Source organism: Fundulus heteroclitus, chromosome 17 (assembly GCF_011125445.2).
Source record: "Fundulus heteroclitus isolate FHET01 chromosome 17, MU-UCD_Fhet_4.1, whole genome shotgun sequence".
NCBI classification, from domain to species: Eukaryota; Metazoa; Chordata; class Actinopteri; order Cyprinodontiformes; family Fundulidae; genus Fundulus; species Fundulus heteroclitus.
Window position 1 is genome coordinate 9,170,520 of NC_046377.1, and position 18,040 is coordinate 9,188,559.

At 40.1% G+C, this 18,040-nt stretch overlaps 1 protein-coding gene across 1 annotated transcript in view; it reads left to right on the forward strand.

Moving 5' to 3' along the window:
- The first annotated feature begins 711 nt into the window (after positions 1-711).
- pdzrn4 (PDZ domain containing ring finger 4) overlaps positions 712-18,040 on the forward strand; it is a 49,888-nt gene continuing 32,559 nt past the window's right edge. Inside the window, exon 1 of the mRNA XM_036148965.1 lies at positions 712-1,160. Coding sequence (XP_036004858.1) covers positions 1,092-1,160 — 69 coding nt within the window. The 5' untranslated portion in view covers positions 712-1,091. The remainder of the gene's footprint in view (positions 1,161-18,040) is intronic.

Consider the following 18,040-nt stretch of genomic DNA (forward strand, 5'->3'; position numbering starts at 1 on the left):
AGAGCCAGGTTGCGACACATGCCACCACTGCACTTTTAATTAATCATAGCTGCAATTCTATATCATCCATCCGTCTTCCTCCTCCTCTTTCTTTCTTTCTCGCCCTCCGCCTAAGAGATGAACCAGCAGTGCTGGAAGCTAATTTGAAGCCAATCAATATTAGTCTGTGTTTCTTCCTGTGTGTCAGCCCGGTTCGGTGCCCTTGTCTAACTGCGGGCGGAGAGAGGAAGCATATGCCGGGGGAAGTATCGCACGCTGACTGTAAATCTATGGCAGCCACTAAACACTACTCGGAAAAACACGGAGCTGAGTGCAAAAGGCTATCTGACTGCATCCAAATGAGATTGATTTCCATGCCAGATCCATTTGTTAAATGTGCGCGCTGACAAATAGACCTTTCACTGACTTGACGAACTGCAGAGATTGCATTTTAACTGCTGTTTTTGGAAACATAGGCATCTGAAGGTATGGAACAGACGCTTACTCGTGCGCACAGCCAAAACCAATGGCCACATAGTCACCGAATCCTCAGAAGTTAAGAACGGTCCACTCCCTTCAGCACTCCCCTCCTGTCCGCCCTCAGCCAGTCGCCGTCCTTCCCTTAAACAGCCAATAAGGATGCTGTCTATTCATGAACTGAAGTGGGAGCAGGCATGTGTAGGCAGCCTGCCACAGGAGGAGGTGTGTCTCTGTGAGCCAAGAGTGTGTGCACGGACGAGAGTACGCTCACACTGAGAGAGGAGGTGGTGGAGTAAAGAGTGTATGGAGGCATGCGAGTGAGAGCTGGGAGAGGGAGGGAAGAGCAAGAGGGAGAGGGAAGCCAGGTGCATTTTACTGAGTTAATTAGTAACTTGTATAGTTGTTAGAAATACAAAAAAAAAAATATTGGGTAACAAATGTGTGTGTGTGCGTGTGTGTGTGAGCAAGAGAGGGAGGGATCTCTAAGGATACACGGATGAGAAGGAAGAGTGAGGGAGGCGAAGAGGCGAAGAGGAGCCCGAGTGTGGATCGCCCTGGGGGGAGCTCGCACACGCCGCAGACAAGCGCACACTCTCCGGCGGGCACTCGGCGCCGTTTCCCTGACAACTAGGATGGGCTGCAATTTGTGCACCTTGCAAAAACGAGAGGAACACTACAAACTGCTCTACGAGATTGCACAGGTGAGTCAGACCTGGCGCAGAACCGGAGGATGTGACCGCACCGTATAGGGTGATGTTCACCCTCCCTGGTTGAAATGATTAGGTACCTGGGGAAGTGGATTCCTCTAAAGTGAGCACAAGGGAAGTGAAAGGAAAATGCAGGAAAGTGGTGGAGAGAAATGATTACTTCAGAACAGCCATGCAGTGTGAGATGTGTGTTTTTCTTTCTGCTTCAAAGTGAACGGAGCTAGTTATTTCTCCTCAGCAGCAGAAGATGTGAGAACAAGTTCAGCTCTTCTTCCTGCCAGACTCCAGGGGAAATCATCACATCTCCTCTGCCCGTGACTCTACAGAAGCAATACAGTTCAAAGGGAGTTCTGTGGGGTTTAAAAAAAGAAATGTTCTTCAGGATTGTGTTTATTGACCCAACGTAAGATCGGTCGTGTTTTGTTGCTGGTTTGAAAAGCCTATTGGGATTTATTTCTGCTCTACTGAAAGTTACTTTTTTTGTTGCCTTTTGTGTGTTTTAGTTTAGCTGTTTCAACATTAATAGATGGATAAATATTTTGTTTTAGTGACCACATACCGTTATACACGCAGACAGGATTCCAATCTTACAGAATTTATGAGCATTACGAACCTGCGGTGCATTGCAAACTCCGCTTTTCTTGAGGTTTCTCTCAAAACCTCCCTGTCAGACTTGAGGTCTGTTCAAAACAAACTGCTGTTCCCCCAGGGGACATCCCAAGATCTGCAGATCTCAGTTTTCTCCCTGTTTTTAAAGTACAGAATCAAAAATAGGGCTTCTGAAAAAACGTCTAACTCTTGTAGACGTTAAAGCCATCTTACTATCTATGCTCGTGTACTGAAAAATGTGCATTCTGCAGGTCTAAATGTAAGGACATGAAGCCGATTTTGTTGAACATCAAAACATGCTATATCTATTTTTATGCACTCCTGTTCTGAATAGTAGATGCGCATTGGCATCAAAGGTGTGGAATTCATCATCTTCTGTTGTCAGGAAAGGGTATGTTACGTTTGCTGTGACAACGCTGTCTCATTTATTTATCCATATGTAATGATTAACTAAACATCTGGTGATTTAGATTTAAATGCTCCATCAGTGGCCCCAGCAGGTCAAAGACCTACACTAATGGATGAACGGTTTTGTAACATGTCATATTGTGATGCGCTGAGACAAATTGTTTGTGAAACACAAGCTTTTGGTCTTCTGAGTGCGGGACAAGCGAACATCGGACCGGCTTTCATTCATCATTCAGTATCTTACACTGTTACAGACAGCGGGGAAACTCAGTAGGGCACGATCTTAAGGCATCAAATTACATACAGTGCCCATGCCTTTACATAGCTTCAGACACAAGTTCATCAGAAAGTCCTTCCAGTTGACTGCTGTTGATATTAATTATGGTAATGGGGAAAATCTTTATTCCTTTTTATGGTCTCAAAAGTAATAAAAATGCTGTGACTTCCAAAATCATCCATCAATGTTAAAACATTAACATGCTTAAACCTGCGCTCTCAAAATCCTGAAATCATTTCCTTTTCACGCTTACTGCCCCCATACATTTATTTGATGGTGCCATTGATGTTGGATGCCTGGGAAGCGTATGAGAAAGTAAGCCATGTCAATTAAAAGAAACTCTAGGAGGCTACAGCTCCTGTCTGCTGTTGATGTAAAAGGGAATTTACTTGCCCAAACAAAAGCAGAAGGTGCATTAGGTAACCAGCTGTGAAATCTAACACTACTAAGCGGTTTAAAGGTGAAGAGAACAAGAGCTTACAAATAACAGGCTTTGAACCATAATTAAATCCAATTTTTGAAAAATAAACTTTGTACACCACCTATCCATTGATATAAACAATAACCCATTTTTAAATAATGATACTCTGTGCACATAAATATGAACATTTTGTAGAAATGGTATTCTCTGCTTGGTTTACAGCTCTAACTTAGAACATGAACATCCTTTCCCAAACAAATTCACAAAGCAAATAACACCAGGCATCGTCTTGTATTCCATTCTCACCGTGTGAGACCCTTGAGCGAAAATAACGCTGTTCCACTGTCTTAAGTTAAAGTTTACAAAATAAATCTGTTGCATGATTTAATTTCTTTTATTTCAATTAGAAAAGCAACAAATGGATAATTACAGTTATCTACAACATTATTAATTGCCATTATGGTTTTAATACACAAACTGAAGTAAACAAATGGAGACTACACACATGCTAGATTTAGCACTCGTTTTTAACGAAGATGCTTGTGGTGCGTAGTTTTATAACTGTAATAGAGAAACACTAAAGTCTAACAAGCTCGTATTAAACTGTTTTGGCAGTCTGGCTGCTCGTGTCTTTGCCGAGAATTCGGTCTAAGCTTGACGGCTGTATTTTTAAAACATTATTCAGGAGTGACGGTGGCACTGCTTTAGTTCCCGTAACACGAGTTTCCTTGTTTTTCACAATGACAAATATTTCTCAATGGTTGAATTTTACTTTGTCGTGAGTGGGGGCAAAAGGAAGGAAACTACCTTCAGCCGGCTGACTGGCAGTGCACAGCAACGCATTGGGAAAGGGTAATGTTGCATTACTCTATGCTCCATATAGAGAGATGAGCGGCTCCAGCACTTTCACTGTCATCTCAGGAAAGCTCTTTAAATTGCATTACAGTAGCAGTGTGAAGGACAGTTTTCAAAACATTGGTAGTCTTTGCTATAGGAAACCAATGCATGACTAGGGCTGGAAAAGATTCCAACACCGTTTCCAAAAATCTTTATACATATGGCAAAACTTTTTCCTTAGCCATTTTTCTTAAAGCTCACTCTTTTGCTGAAGCTATTTATTGAGAGTAACTGTTTAAAAAGCTTATTTACAGTAGAAGGACTACAACAATTGGAAATAACTCTCTTCCTTTATGTTTTAGAATTGCCATTTGTTTTTGCTACCATCTTAACTTGTTTTCCTGGTTTGTCTGTTTGTTTAATTTAAATTTTAGGGCGGTACATTTCTTTATTTCTTTTATTTTAAGAGTTTTTACCCCCCTTTTATAGGAGAGATGGTGATGGGGAGGGGGGTCTTTCGGCCTCGCCCAGTGTAGCTGGGCAATCAGTACACAGGGCAAGCCATTTGGGGAGCCTAGCTATAGTTTGTAATGAAAATGTTTAAATGAACTGGGAGCAAATATTACTCGGGTTGCTATGCCAGACCAATACAATGTAATTTCAGGAAATATATCTTTGCATGTTCGATATAACATATATTACCAACACCCTTCTGAGGGAGAAATTAGATGTTAAACAACTGGCATTGTTTCTGCAGTATCTGTGTTCAATCGGGTTCCACTAGTAAACTAGATTTTATAGGGTACTCAAAAAGAGCCATAGCAACAAAAGAGCCTTTTGCAGTTTTTTATAGTGTAAAATTTCAGCAGATGAACCATAAAGCTTTGTGTTCACATAGAGATTGGCAAAACCAAACACTAAAATGGCCATAATGACACAGTTTAATCCCAAATTACTCTTGGCAAATGTCCTAGAGAGTATTATTTTTCTGCGTAAACACAAGTCAGCACACCCGCTTACAGCTGAATATTCTTTGACTGTCAACGGACACCTACAGTTCTAGTTTCCAGCGTTGAGGAAAGATGAAAAAGAGAGAGAAAGAAGAAGACAAAAGCCCCATCAGGCAGCAAGTGTGTCAGTGAGACTTTGGCCTGAAACTCGAGGCTCAGGCGGATTCTCCAAATCCAGAGAGACTCCTCAGCAATCCCTCTGTCTCATTTTACTTTCGTCGTTTCTTCTCCTTCCTTTTTTGTAGACTTCTCCTTCTCTATAACCTTCATTAGTTTGGCTCTCTTTCCACCCCGTTCTATTTCAGAATTACTTTTTTTTTTTTGCAGTCTCTCAACTCAGTTTTAGCACATACACACAACAATAAACGTGTTTCCCATATTTTACCTCCTGCAGTGATATTCAGTAGGACGCTCTATGCTCATTATGCCTGTGAACTACCGCAGGAAGCTGATAATGGCCCTAAAGCCAGGAGGGGACAGGTGTAAAGTGTGTCATATTAACACTTGTCTTGATGCTCCCATGCTATGTGTGGCTTCCCTCACCATGGTCACCGTGGTGTAGTTTTAGGAACCCCCAAAAGTGCACCATGCCAGCCAAAGATTTTTAACTGTTGAAAGAATGTGTTGTTGTGTCTTTAATTGTGTAAACCAGTGAACGAAAATATATTTTTTGAAAAGTCAAAGTTCAATTTCATGAGCTGCAACCACTGGCAATTACCACAACCCCTAAAAAATCAACACATTCCTGAAACAGAAACTGTCTGAAAACATGAAGTTGGCTAAAAGATCTGAAACATCAACACATCGTCTTCTGATTTATGTAACTGACATCTATCCGTCTGGCAATGTTTGTAAAGATATTTCTAAGACCTTGGAAGTCAAGTTAACTTCCAAAGTCAATACAGAAAAAGTAGAAACATGGAAAAGTGAACGACTCTAGGAGTGGCTGTCCCAGCAAAATTACCCCAAAACCACTGTAATATAAAAATATTTTCAGTAGCACCTGAAACTCTTGTGAAAATATTGGAGAAATATGATTCAAAGCACACCAGGAAGTCCACCTTTGATTGTCTCAAAAACTCCAAAAAGTCAATAGGGATGCACGCTTCAATAATAAATCGTACTGGTAATGGCCACAGAGTATGACACAATGAAATAAGATACACAAAGCACTTGAGCATCTAAAAGAACGCACAGAGCATTTTGCACCTTTGCTAAAAAGCTTGATATTTCACTGTAAGCATATCTGCAGCAAATGTTGTAGTTCACACCTCGCTGTGTTACCGTGCCAATTCTCCCCTCAAGAATTTTGCTCTCAGGACTGTGCTTCATTTAATTAATTAAAGACATTTATTTGCAGAGAAAGTGCTGAAACAGCTGTTTTTTTCCCCCCTTGACAATGTCAGCATTTAGCCTTGCAGTTTATCAGCCCTCCTCCTTGGTAGACACTGGGAAGCTAAACGCTCCTGGCCAAATGCTTTTACACCAATACAGATGAGTTATGCCATTGGACTTTTCCGCTGTGATAATGTCCTTTTTGGAGGATTTTCTTTTCCAGGACGTAAAATAACTTTTTGAGGCCTGAAACAATGGCACGTAAAATGGCAGCTATTTGGAGGTAGAGTTTTCTTTCCCTGCCTGTAACTGCTATGTAATATCGGGAAGAGACCTCTAACTGTTAAAAAAAAAAAAAACTGACTTTACTTTACAGAGACCAATTTGAGTTTTCACCCTGCAGGCCAGTTCCTCACAATACCAGCTATCTCTGCACACACAGCTGCACTATTCTGACAGGAGCACCGGGTGCTTGACCCCAGCTGCCCAGCAGCCACTGAGAGATTTATAACTCTCATCAGACCATTTACATTCAACATTGCATTTGTGATTGTGTTTGTGTGTGCATGTGCACGTGTGTGTGCGCTTGTGCAGCTTGGCAAAACTCTCTGCGTGGGGCTCCATTTAGGCCACAGCAAATGCTATTCCATGTATTTTGCTCGTGGCTGTGTTAAATTGTCCCACTGCCTCCGGCCGTCGATGTCTCAACGGGCCCACATGTTTTGTACTTTCAGTTTGACCAAAATCAGCACTATTATACAAAAGCGTGAAAGATGGCAAATTGTATGTGGATAACAGGGTTGGGATCCCCGCGGTATTATAACCATGAGTAAAAAATACCAGTTTCACTGTAACACGGTATTCAATTTAGATAGATAAAAAGAAATTAGCATGATCTAACTACTTTTATTCTAAACAATGTAGCAAAAAAACGTAAAGCTGCAAAATATGTCTATAATAATATTATCTATATCTTCATTGGTATAATTATTTTTGACTTACACTCAGTTTAGTTGTAGTTTGAGGAAACGTACATTATTTTTAACCCATTTTATTCTGTTATCACCAAGACGGCTTTAAACTGCTTCCAGTCCTCACACAGCCAAGATCTCTGTTGATGAATATTCAACAGACGTCAAGAACTCTGCTTTCACCCAGTGCTCCACTGTACTTGAAATATTGAAATGATTCAATAGAATGAATTGTCCAGGAACATGTTCAAATATAATTCCAAAGCTCTGTTCAGCAATAGCGGCATCTATAAAATAATCTGCATACCTCAGACTGGAAAAGATTACTGTTTACCCTCAATTATGCCTAATGTCGCGAATTTGCCTCATGCCTAAAATTATCTTCTATTATATTGGCTACATTCAGACCAGAAGTCCTAATCCCTAACCCCAATCATCAAATGCTTGACAGCAAATTAATATTTAATATTTTATGATTGTAAATAAATTCCGATTGTAGAAGTCTAATGGAATTAACGAGTGGAGCTCTGGTAGCCACAGTGCTGGTACCATCAATATTTGCTGTGATTGCAAACATTCTCAAACTACCAATTTTTTTTCCGTTTTATAAGAAGGGATCAGACCCTTCATTCAGTAGGCTGACCAATAAACAGCAACCGGTAGGGTAGGGGAAGCGCTGTGCAACTCCATCCCCTCCATAAGGCCAGAGAAACTATTGTTACTTTGAGACTTTCTGTGGTATCTAATTAAAAGGTAAATACAAATTACAATTTGTGTTGTTTTGAAACCATAACTCAAAAAAACCTTGATATTAGTAATTGACCAATACCTAGTGTACAATAGCAAATGCTGTGTTTTTATAAATTAAACAACAAAAAACAAAATCTTGCTAAAATAAGAGTAAAACCAAACAGTTTGCTGCAGATTCCTAAAGGATAAGTTCATAAAACATAAAAAATATAATAAAAAAATAAATATAAGATACATGAGAAACATATGACGTTAGTGTTGGATTTAACAAGAAATCTGGCAAAGCTTTTAAAGAGATATAATATAAATAAATATAAATATAAAAAGGATATGCACCGATCAGGCTTTTACACTCTGATGCCAGTTTTGCAGTGTCTTTGAGGTCTTGCTTGTAGATTACAATTTCCCCCCAAATACGAGTCTTTTCTTCTGAGGCATTTGAGTAAACCTTGTTTCAATTCAACAATTAAGCGTAACAAACATAAACCAGCAGAGGACATAAGAAAAATTGCTGCATTTTCCTCGGCTCCAAAACGATGCCTAGGTTGTTGGTTTGCAATCCAATACACATAATATAAAACAGTAATTATTGCATTTTAATTGGTTTCTACAAATGTATTTATTTTGATTGTGATACATAGAATTTGGATATGCACATACCCTCCCTCTCACCTAATGACCACTGGCGACACTACCCCCACCCCAACGCCACACGAATAAGTGGGTGTAGATAATGGATGGCTATATGAATCAATTAATGAACTTAACTAGCAAAACTAGTATAGTATAGTGTATTGACTTGTATAAGCACATGTAATATAGTATATGAGCAGTAAATTTGTTGGAGTTTGGAAACCTTGGGACGGCTTGACACCATTGACTCGTGCCTTATCCGGAGAGTCCATTGGCATGGTTAATGCTTTATCGGGAAGGTGAGGAAAATGGAAAGCGGTTTAACTGAACTTGTACGTGTGTGCTGTTTCCATGTCCCACACTATCGCAGGTCCTTTTCTGAACACGCTCCCACCCCCGCATACCTTATGTATACTGATCTGGTCTCTTTGTGCACCAGGCCAATCTCTGGTGTGAGCATTTCCTCTAGAGACAGATGCCGTGCCCCATGTCCAGCCTGTTAGACAGAACAGAGGGGGCTAGACGAAAAGCCCTTCACCCCCGCCGACTCCCAAGGTGTCCTGCAAGTGCCACGCGGAGCAGGGGAGGCTGGGGTCATACCCGCACAGCCGGCATATCCATATGCCCAAAACCGGACCTGGAGCTCGACTTCATTTGTAGGGATGTGTAGCGTCTGGCCAAAGAGGTTAGGGCTGTTTTTGATGGCAAAAAGTCCTAAAGCGCTGTAAAAAATAAGTTATATTGAAGTTATCCATGAAGACATAGAGTCAAAAAGGTGCAATAAAATCATGACATAAATGCCTGGTAGAGCAAGATGGTTTTCTTTGATTTATCTGTCGAGGGACCACTCTTCACCTGTTTCAGTCTTTTTCAATCGTTCTGATGAGGTTTTGAGCCACTGAATGAGCTGACCTTTCCATCTTTCTTGCGTTTTTCATCCAGACAAGTATGTTGCCCGCCTGTCTTCATGGGTCATTGAGGGTGACCTTTTTTTTTTTTTCTTCTTTTTTTTAACCTATCAGTGTAAATCCTCTTGAAAGTAGTGTATCCCCCCCTGAAAAATGTTTTCTTCATGTGACGAAAAGACCAAACATTTTCCGCATCTTTCCCGCCGAAGCGATCCAGCGTTAGATTTACTCGAGTGAAAATATTTTCTCTTCAAAAGGAATAAAACAATTACCCGAGCGTGAGGGGAAACGATTTCTGCTGCTTAACACTGATCATCTGGTGTCTTCCATCATGGTTATAACTGCTCATCGCAGCTCAGCGTGCTGATATTACCGCGTGATTTAGAGGTGCATATGTCGTCGTCGCTGGCGCTGTAGGTAGCGCGTCTTCTGGTTGCTCGCCAGAAAAATATGGGTATTCATTGTCAGTAACACAGAAAACACTATTAAACAACTATGTTTTGAGTAACTTCTAATAAACCGTGATACAAAGCGACGGAGTGATTAACAGTGACCAAATGCTTCTGTCCAGTGTTTATATTATGTTTCTTTATCTTCCAATCTGCCTGCCTGTGAGACTACATACACTTTGTCCCTCTATATCTGTTAGTAGGGGGTGGTGTGGGGGGGGGGGGTTGAGGCAAAGGCAGCAACAATTGCTGTTTTGCTCCACTGGCCAACAATCTCCCTCTGCGCTGGCTCTGATAAGCCTGGGATGAAAGCCCTTTCTCTGGGCACACTCACTCTCCTCGTTGCCTCCTCTCTGACTCCCTTCAGAGACGGCGAAGGATGAACAAATGATGCATGTGGACTCAACTGCACAATGGAAAAGCTGATATGCATATTTGCCCTCCTTATTTACCACACAGGAGGATAATAACAAAAGAGTCGGAGCGTTCACCAATTTTACGGCTTTTTCCCCCTCCCCGTTTTTTTTTATGACGGCGTAAAAATGTAATTCAAGGACTTGTCGGCTCTTTTTAAACCACCTAATTTGTTCACATTACCTCACAGATCGAGTCAGTGACCTACTAGGACGTTAAAAAGGTGTTTTCTTTAAGCATTTTGTAATGTTGCAGCGACACACTTTAGCGTAATTTCATGGGATTGCGTGTGATAGACTAAACCAAAAGCGCACATATTTGGGAAGTTGAAGAAAAAGAACACATGGTGGTTTATTAAAAAAAATAAAAAATCTGAAAATATTCACACCTTTTTACTCCGAACCCAGAACACACCATCGCCAATGTCAAACATGCCGATGGAAGCATCGATATGCGTGGCAGTTTCTCTTCAGCGGGGACTGGGAAGCTGATTAGTGTTGACAGGAAGAGGTAACTACAAGGCATAAGATGGAAGAAGATGTATTGAAAGCTGCAAAAATATGTAGACGGGGAAGAGCAAGACTATGAGTACAAACATCCAGTGATTAGATATAGGCATGTTCATCTATCAGATTGGCCTGGTTAAAGCATGGATGTAAAACTAATTCAAATTATGTGGCAAGACTGAAAAATTGCTCTTCACCTATGCCCTCCATTCAATGTGCCTGAGATTGAGCTATTTTGAAGAGAGGAACCAACAAATAAATATTTAGTTTGTGGTGTTTGAGTTATACCCAAAATTATTTCCACAGTCTATGCAGCGATTGGGATTTCTACATATTTTAATTGCTAAAATGTTTTTTGATATAATGGCTCTTTCCTTCCACTAAAAGAGCTGTAACTATAAATACGTCTGCGCTACTTTGTGTTGCCGTAGTGCTTAAAATCCTCACAAAAATGGATGGAAGTTTGTGATGAAAAGGTTTAAGGAGGTATCAATATTTCTTGGCATGGCCAATGAATAAGGGGGAAAAAGGGTTTTAAGAGGTTTGCATGGAGTGTACTGATCGGAGTAATGAAATGAAAGCTTTGAAAGATGAGCTGTCCGCCAGCGATGATTCCGTTAAATCATCACATTCTCTTCTAAATCATTCCAAAAGGGTGCCTGTGCAAATTCCTAGTTATCCGGGTAATCGCAACAGCAAACAGGCTTAAATCGGAGGCAACCAGACTTTCGCTCGCTTCTTTCTGAAGACGTTTTGACACCTACCATGGAGTCTTTGACAATTCTGGTGGCTCGCACTTGAGTAACCTGCAGTCGGTGCACTCCAAAACGGTGTTTCGTCCCCCCCCCCATCTCTTATTAGTGACCAAAACCTGTTTCGCATCTGTTCCATCTCACTGCCCCTGTCTGTTTTTTTTCTGCTCTTCTCTTGCACTCATCAATACAGTTTGACACAACCTCTGCTTCTGAGGGGCCATGGATTCATTGTTAGAAGGACCCTGCAGAGGAAAAGCTCCCAATTGAAGGCACAGAAGTGGCCGGTCATTCATGCGTGGCCCAGAAAGACAGTAATTTTTGTCTAGTGTTACACTTTGCTTTGAGACGATTACTATTATACAGCTTGAAGTCAGCCTCTGCCAGAATAACCAAATAATACACCTTATGGCCACATGCTGCAGGGTATGTTTTGTCAGGTTAGACAGATGCTAAGATGAACCATCTGGAGCAGTTATGGATGCAGTGCAGGCATTTGCTCCAGCGGAAATGCACACATACACATGAAATATGCACAAAGAAATCCCTAGACATGGAGCATTTAGAGGAGCGGAGGAAAACACTAAAACATAACTTTGCAGATGTAAAGAACCTCCAGCAGCCCTTTACATTTGCATAATATTTCTTCCGGTTGGATCTTGAGATTAGATCTTTGACAGCAAATTGGGATTCTCTTCTGAGACCAAGCGTCAGATCACATAAAACAGCGAGAAGTTCTGTTTTTCTTTTGTGTTTGTTCTCTTTTCCAAGAATATCTCTATTATGCTTTGTTTGAGGCGACAAACAAGAATAATGGCTTTATATTGCGACTCCCAGTGATTTGCAGCAGACTGCTGGCATTTTAAAGCTCTGTTATGTTCTCTATAGCCTATTTTTAAAGCCAAACAATTCTCCATGTGGTACGTTACAAACTTGCCTAAATGCATTGGACCATTTTCAGAACATTGTCAAGAGTGTTTTGAAGCTACTGCGCACACATCCTGGGACCAGGTGGTCTGAAGGGAGATCAGGTTACACCAGAGAGGTGGTGTTAATTTCTCGCTTAATCAGCTTGGGTTTAGAAGTCATTAAGCCCACTCAGAGCCTGGCTTCGAGTCCAGTTACAGATAGAATAACACTAAACCATCTGCATAGCAGGGGGGTGATTACATTTTGTGTGAGGTGTAACCATAAGCCTTATGCTGCTATGGGAAATATCCTGAGGGTGGAGAATGGTTTAAGCCCTGTTTGGTTCTATTTCGAAATGTGTGGCACAGCTTTAATGAGTCACACTCTTTTTATGTCTACCATGCATTACTATGGTAAATTAAGGTGCACAGCTTTGAATAAATAATGATGCACTATGTCTTTCTTTTCACCTATCTCTGTAGCATATGTCATCTGAACTCCAACTTAACCAGACTGTGAAAGGCTATTTGATCATGTTGTAAAATTAAGTGTCAACAAGATGAAAAGTAAGATTTGAAAACATATTGCACATATTTGCCACTGAGAAATGTACTACTAGGCATTTTATGCAACTGCTCTATAACTTACTTAATCTTGTGCTACTCTGAGCAGATGCTCCGTCTACACTGATGAAGATTTACTTCCCTTGGTATTAGCTGCTTTGACTGATGGCAGCTAGATCAATTCAGCTATAATTGTTTGACCTCCAAACCTCCACACTTACAGAACATTGAACTGTAATATATAGATGGTCTGTTGATCTTTTAACATGGCAAAAAGCGAAGTAAAGATCAGACAAAGGTACCATCCTAAAGTAGCATACCCTATCCTGGAGAATACTTAGCTGAGTAGGCAGGGAACCTAGCCCTACTTCAAAGTAATTCAAGTAGTAATTGTTTGACAACTTTGGAGTTACCTGCCAATAATAGCCTCTGTAATCAATAGGATTTGTCCAGCATGCTGTGTACTAACGGCAAAACATCAAAATAAAGAAAAGTTATAGTTCAGTAGCACTTTCTGTTATGCTGGGTAAAATCGTCCTTCCTTTTTACGTATTCACAAAAAAAGAGGTTCTCTGTGGAAGCTGCAGGCCTGTAAAAACTCCAACCAGTCTCTGGCATTCGGCCCGAAGGTCAGGAATTTGTCTGTTTTGTTCCTGCTCTCACCTCTCACCCATATATATATATATATATATATATATATATACTCACCCCCCTCTGTCCCTCAATTTCCAGGTGAATCGCCTTATTTATTCGTTTTCCACATGCCAATTATTCTGACGCCAGGGTGCACGCTCGTTCCTTCCTAGTTTCCGCTTGCTGGCTTTGCATCCGCACTTCTAGTAATTATGTATCTAGTGAGCTTATCGGCTAGGTTAGCAGTTAGCTTAGTGTTTAGCCATTCACTGTAGCTCCGCTGCTCTCCCCGTAGACTTTGAACATCACTAAGAGTTGCAAGAAGCAAACCACTTTCATGTTTATGATATGAAGAGGAAGGCCTCAGTAGAACTAAATAAGATCAGAGTGGAGATTTTTTTCACATGATCCCCCTGAAGAGCAGAAGAGCAAGGGAAGACAGTCTTGCTCGTGCACAGTTATTCAAAAAGGAACTTGGGGGAACTTCCGAAAAAATTGCCGAGCCTAACTTTAAGTAAATCACCTCCAACTTGCATAGTCTCAGCTCCAGCAAGTGCTAATAATCTGACAATCATGCACACCAAGTTTAAACCTTGATTCAAAAACATTAATACTGTATTTCATGCTCTGACCTTTTCAAACGCACTATTAAATTATCAAAGTACTTCTTTTCTGCCCGACCTTATTTTAAGGGCGATTTGTCTAATGAGTTTATATTTTTAACTAAGACCTACAGATAAACAAAGGACCATCCCCAGAAATTTGCAGGGCTCTCTGTCGTTTCATGCAGTTTTCTCCTAACATTTAAACATGCAGACCTGATTTACTTATCGCAGCTTCTGTTGGTAGAGCATCAATTCACACAGAATGAGATGACCTATTTTATATTTCTATCGGTCATTACCGACATAACATTGTTACATTCAAAGTCGCAAATTTGCACGGTCAAATTAAAGATTTGCACTCTTCCTGCAATAATGTTAAATGTTGTCTGAATCATGTTAAATTAGGAGTAAATTACACAACAGCAAATTTCTCACTTAACTAACCAGGCCTCTGTTTAGATGAAGGTATTTTTCATTGCGGGCACAGCTCTCTTCCAGCTCACATCGAGTGTGAAGTGTAAATGAAGTGTAAAGTCGTTTTTCTTCTCCACCAAAGGGCAGACTGAGGAAGCTTCGCGTTATGAATAATGCTAATGTGTTAGGTGCTCCCAGTGAACATAAACACGCATCACTTTAAAATGAAAAAGGGTTGAAGTTTAGTAGGAGGGGGGAAAACTTCACAGGCTCTAGGCTTCCATAAAAGAGAAAAAAAATTATATTTCTGCAAAAAGCAGCACATTAATCTTTAATTTCCCTACTCTTCAGTGTGTTTTTTTTTTCACTTTCCAGGCTTTAACTTTTTTTTCCACTAATTATCCCCCCAATTACATTTAGAGTTGACTTTTTTTTTGCCTTTAACCATTTCTGGGTTTGTATGAACAATAATCATATGACTGTGTTAAATGATGATCGAAGTAAGATGAAAAAGAATAGGATACTAATGAGGATCCTGAATGTCAAATATTAGTTGAAAGTAGCAGAAATCTTTAGGTGGCCTTGACCTTTTGTGACACCTCCAATGCCTCACTATTAAGGACGCAAGTTGACATGGGTCCACAGATGTTATTGGGAAGAAAGTTCAGGCTGGTTCACATGGCAGAATTTTCAAATTGTCTGCAGCTTTTCAAAGCCTGAGAGACACCACACGTAATAATAAAAAATCTTAGTTATAACAGGTTTGCTCATACAGTGTGTGGTGTCCTGTCAGACTGTAAGCACCACACACCACACACTCATGATCATTCAGATGTCAGACGGGAAATCTTGCGAATCCTCTCAAGATCAAATGTGAATTCAGAGTAAATAAACATCGGAAGAATCATAACGATTGTCTGTGGACTGATTTTAATGGGGGAAAAAAACCATTACAAAAAAGACGGTTAAAGGAGTGGAGACAGAGTGACGGGGGACGACGACAATCTAACATGTTTAATATCCCAGATGTGAGGTCGGATGGGTCCAAACCGTCTACTGAGTGGACCCAATTACTCTTACCTTATCATTGCTGTTCAAGTCATGCTGCAACATGACTCTAAACAAAGAGGTGCTTCATTTTGAGGGGCCTGAAAGTGGTCTGAAATCCTGAATTCCCTTGGTTCAGGATTTACTTTAACAGCATTTAGACTCTCATTTCAGTTTCACGGCTCGCCTTCATTGGCTAACATTACTACATCCAAGATTACCTAAATTAAAAGTATGCATGATATCAAATTGTTGCTCTTTTCCATTTGTGGCACTAGTGGGGAAAAAATGACTGCAACACCTTTCTTAATTATTTTGTGAACGAGTAATGGATTTGAAAAATAAAATCCCCCTGAGTTCCTTTCCTCAGGCTGATGGCCTTCAGTGTCCTTAGTGTTTTATTTATTTTGGAACAATTACAGTTGATGACTTGGTTTCATTTATTGGCAAAATGAAACCCTCATTAGACTTTCTACAGATTTTACCTCCCTCTGTCTTGCCTTGTTGTCTTACCAGCATTGGTCCTTCATCGCTGTCAATCATTAACCGCTCATTAAGGCAAGGTTGTGTCTCATCTTATTTTAAACACGCTGAGGTTACTCCACTACTGAAGAAGCCCAATCCCGATGGCAGTGTTGTTGGTAACCATCGGCCAATTTCAAAACGGCCTTTCCCCAGTAAATTACTCTAGAAAATTTTGCAAAGTCAATTCAGATACCTACTACACAAGTTGCTTGTTTTTTAGTCTTTTCAGTTTGTTTTTTAACAATTCCAATCTACTGAGGCGGCTCTTTTATAATGATCTTTTAATTGCTTCTAATTCAAGGAAGTGTTCTGTAATTATTTTACTTGACCTCTCTGCTGCCTTTGTTTTATCATAATATTATACTAAATAGGTTGAGTGTTTAACTTTTATCTCTGGAGCTGCATTAATTGGTTTTCCTCTTATTTATCTGGAAGGACATTTTCTGTTTTGGCGAACAAGTACACCTCCAGAACTGCCTCTCTAACCTGTGGGGTTCCACAGGGGTCGGTTTTGGGTCCTTTGTTGTTTGCTTTTTATATGCTTCCTTTAGCTGGCGGTATTTAATCTTTTAATGATATTTCTTGTCATTTTTATGCAGATAACAATCAGCTTTATATGTCTTTTTGAGCCTGAGCTGTCCAGCCATCAGCCATCAGCTGGACAAGCTGTTCACCCTTCTCCACTGTTTACCCAAGATGGCTGATTGGCTTTCCAGCAATTATCTTGTTTAAAACACCAAAACAAACTGAGACAATGATCACCTCATCCTAAAACCAGTCACACTCTTGTTCCAGCATCAAAATCTTGATAGAATTTTCAATTCTTCTCTGGGCCTTGACTCACATAAAAAAAAAAATCTGTGTCTCAACTCCTTTTCTTTCATTCAAGAACATATTTAAACGTGACATGTCGTCTTCTCAGCTGAGTTGGAAAAATGTATTCAAGCTTTTTTATCATTGTCCTTAGATTATTGTAACGCTCTCTTTCCTGGATTGAATAAATCTTCACTCTTACACCTCCAAACTATACAAAATACTGTGGCCAGACATTTGACTCATTCCAGAAAGAAAGATTATATCAACCTCATTTATTATGAGGTTGATATAATCTTGAGGTGTATATTCCTTACACTGGCTACCAATAGAGTACAGGATCCACTTTAAAATTATCACCCTAACAGATAGAGCACTAAACAGCCAGACCCCAGGTTACTTATATAATATTCTTACAAAATATACCACAGCTCGTTCCCTTTGTTCGAAATCTCAGATTCTGTTAGCTGTTCCACGTGCCAACACTAAAGACAAGGGGGATCGAGCTTTTTAATCTGTGGCACCAAAGCTTTGAAACAGTCTACCTCTGCAGCTAAGTTTAGTTGACTCTGCGGAGTCTTTTAACAAGCAGTTAAACACTTTTTTATTCAAACAGGCCTTTTGTTAAATGTTTATTGTTATTGCTATTTCATTTTAATTTTGTTATTTTTATTATTTCATTTTGTTTGTTTGTTCATTGGTTTCATGTACAGCACTTTGTGATTGCATCCTCTGTGAAAGGTGCTTAGGAAATATACCTCACTTACTTTATTTGACAGTAGGCTGACTTGGAAAAGCATGCATGCATGTGGATAACATGTAAACCTCAAACAAAAACATCCAGCCAGGAATCAGATCTGTTTCCGCTGTGCTACCGACTGCATCACTGCACAGCTACGCTGAAAACAGCATCTGTAATATCTTGGCTTTGGGGAAAAAAAACAATGTTTACAGAAAAAAAAAATCCAAATTGCTGTGAATAGGGCTGAAAAGACTGAGTTTGTTTGAGAAAACCTGCATTATTCTTTTAGCAGTAGTTGAGGAACATTACCTCATATTTCCTAGCTTTTTTTAAACATAAATAA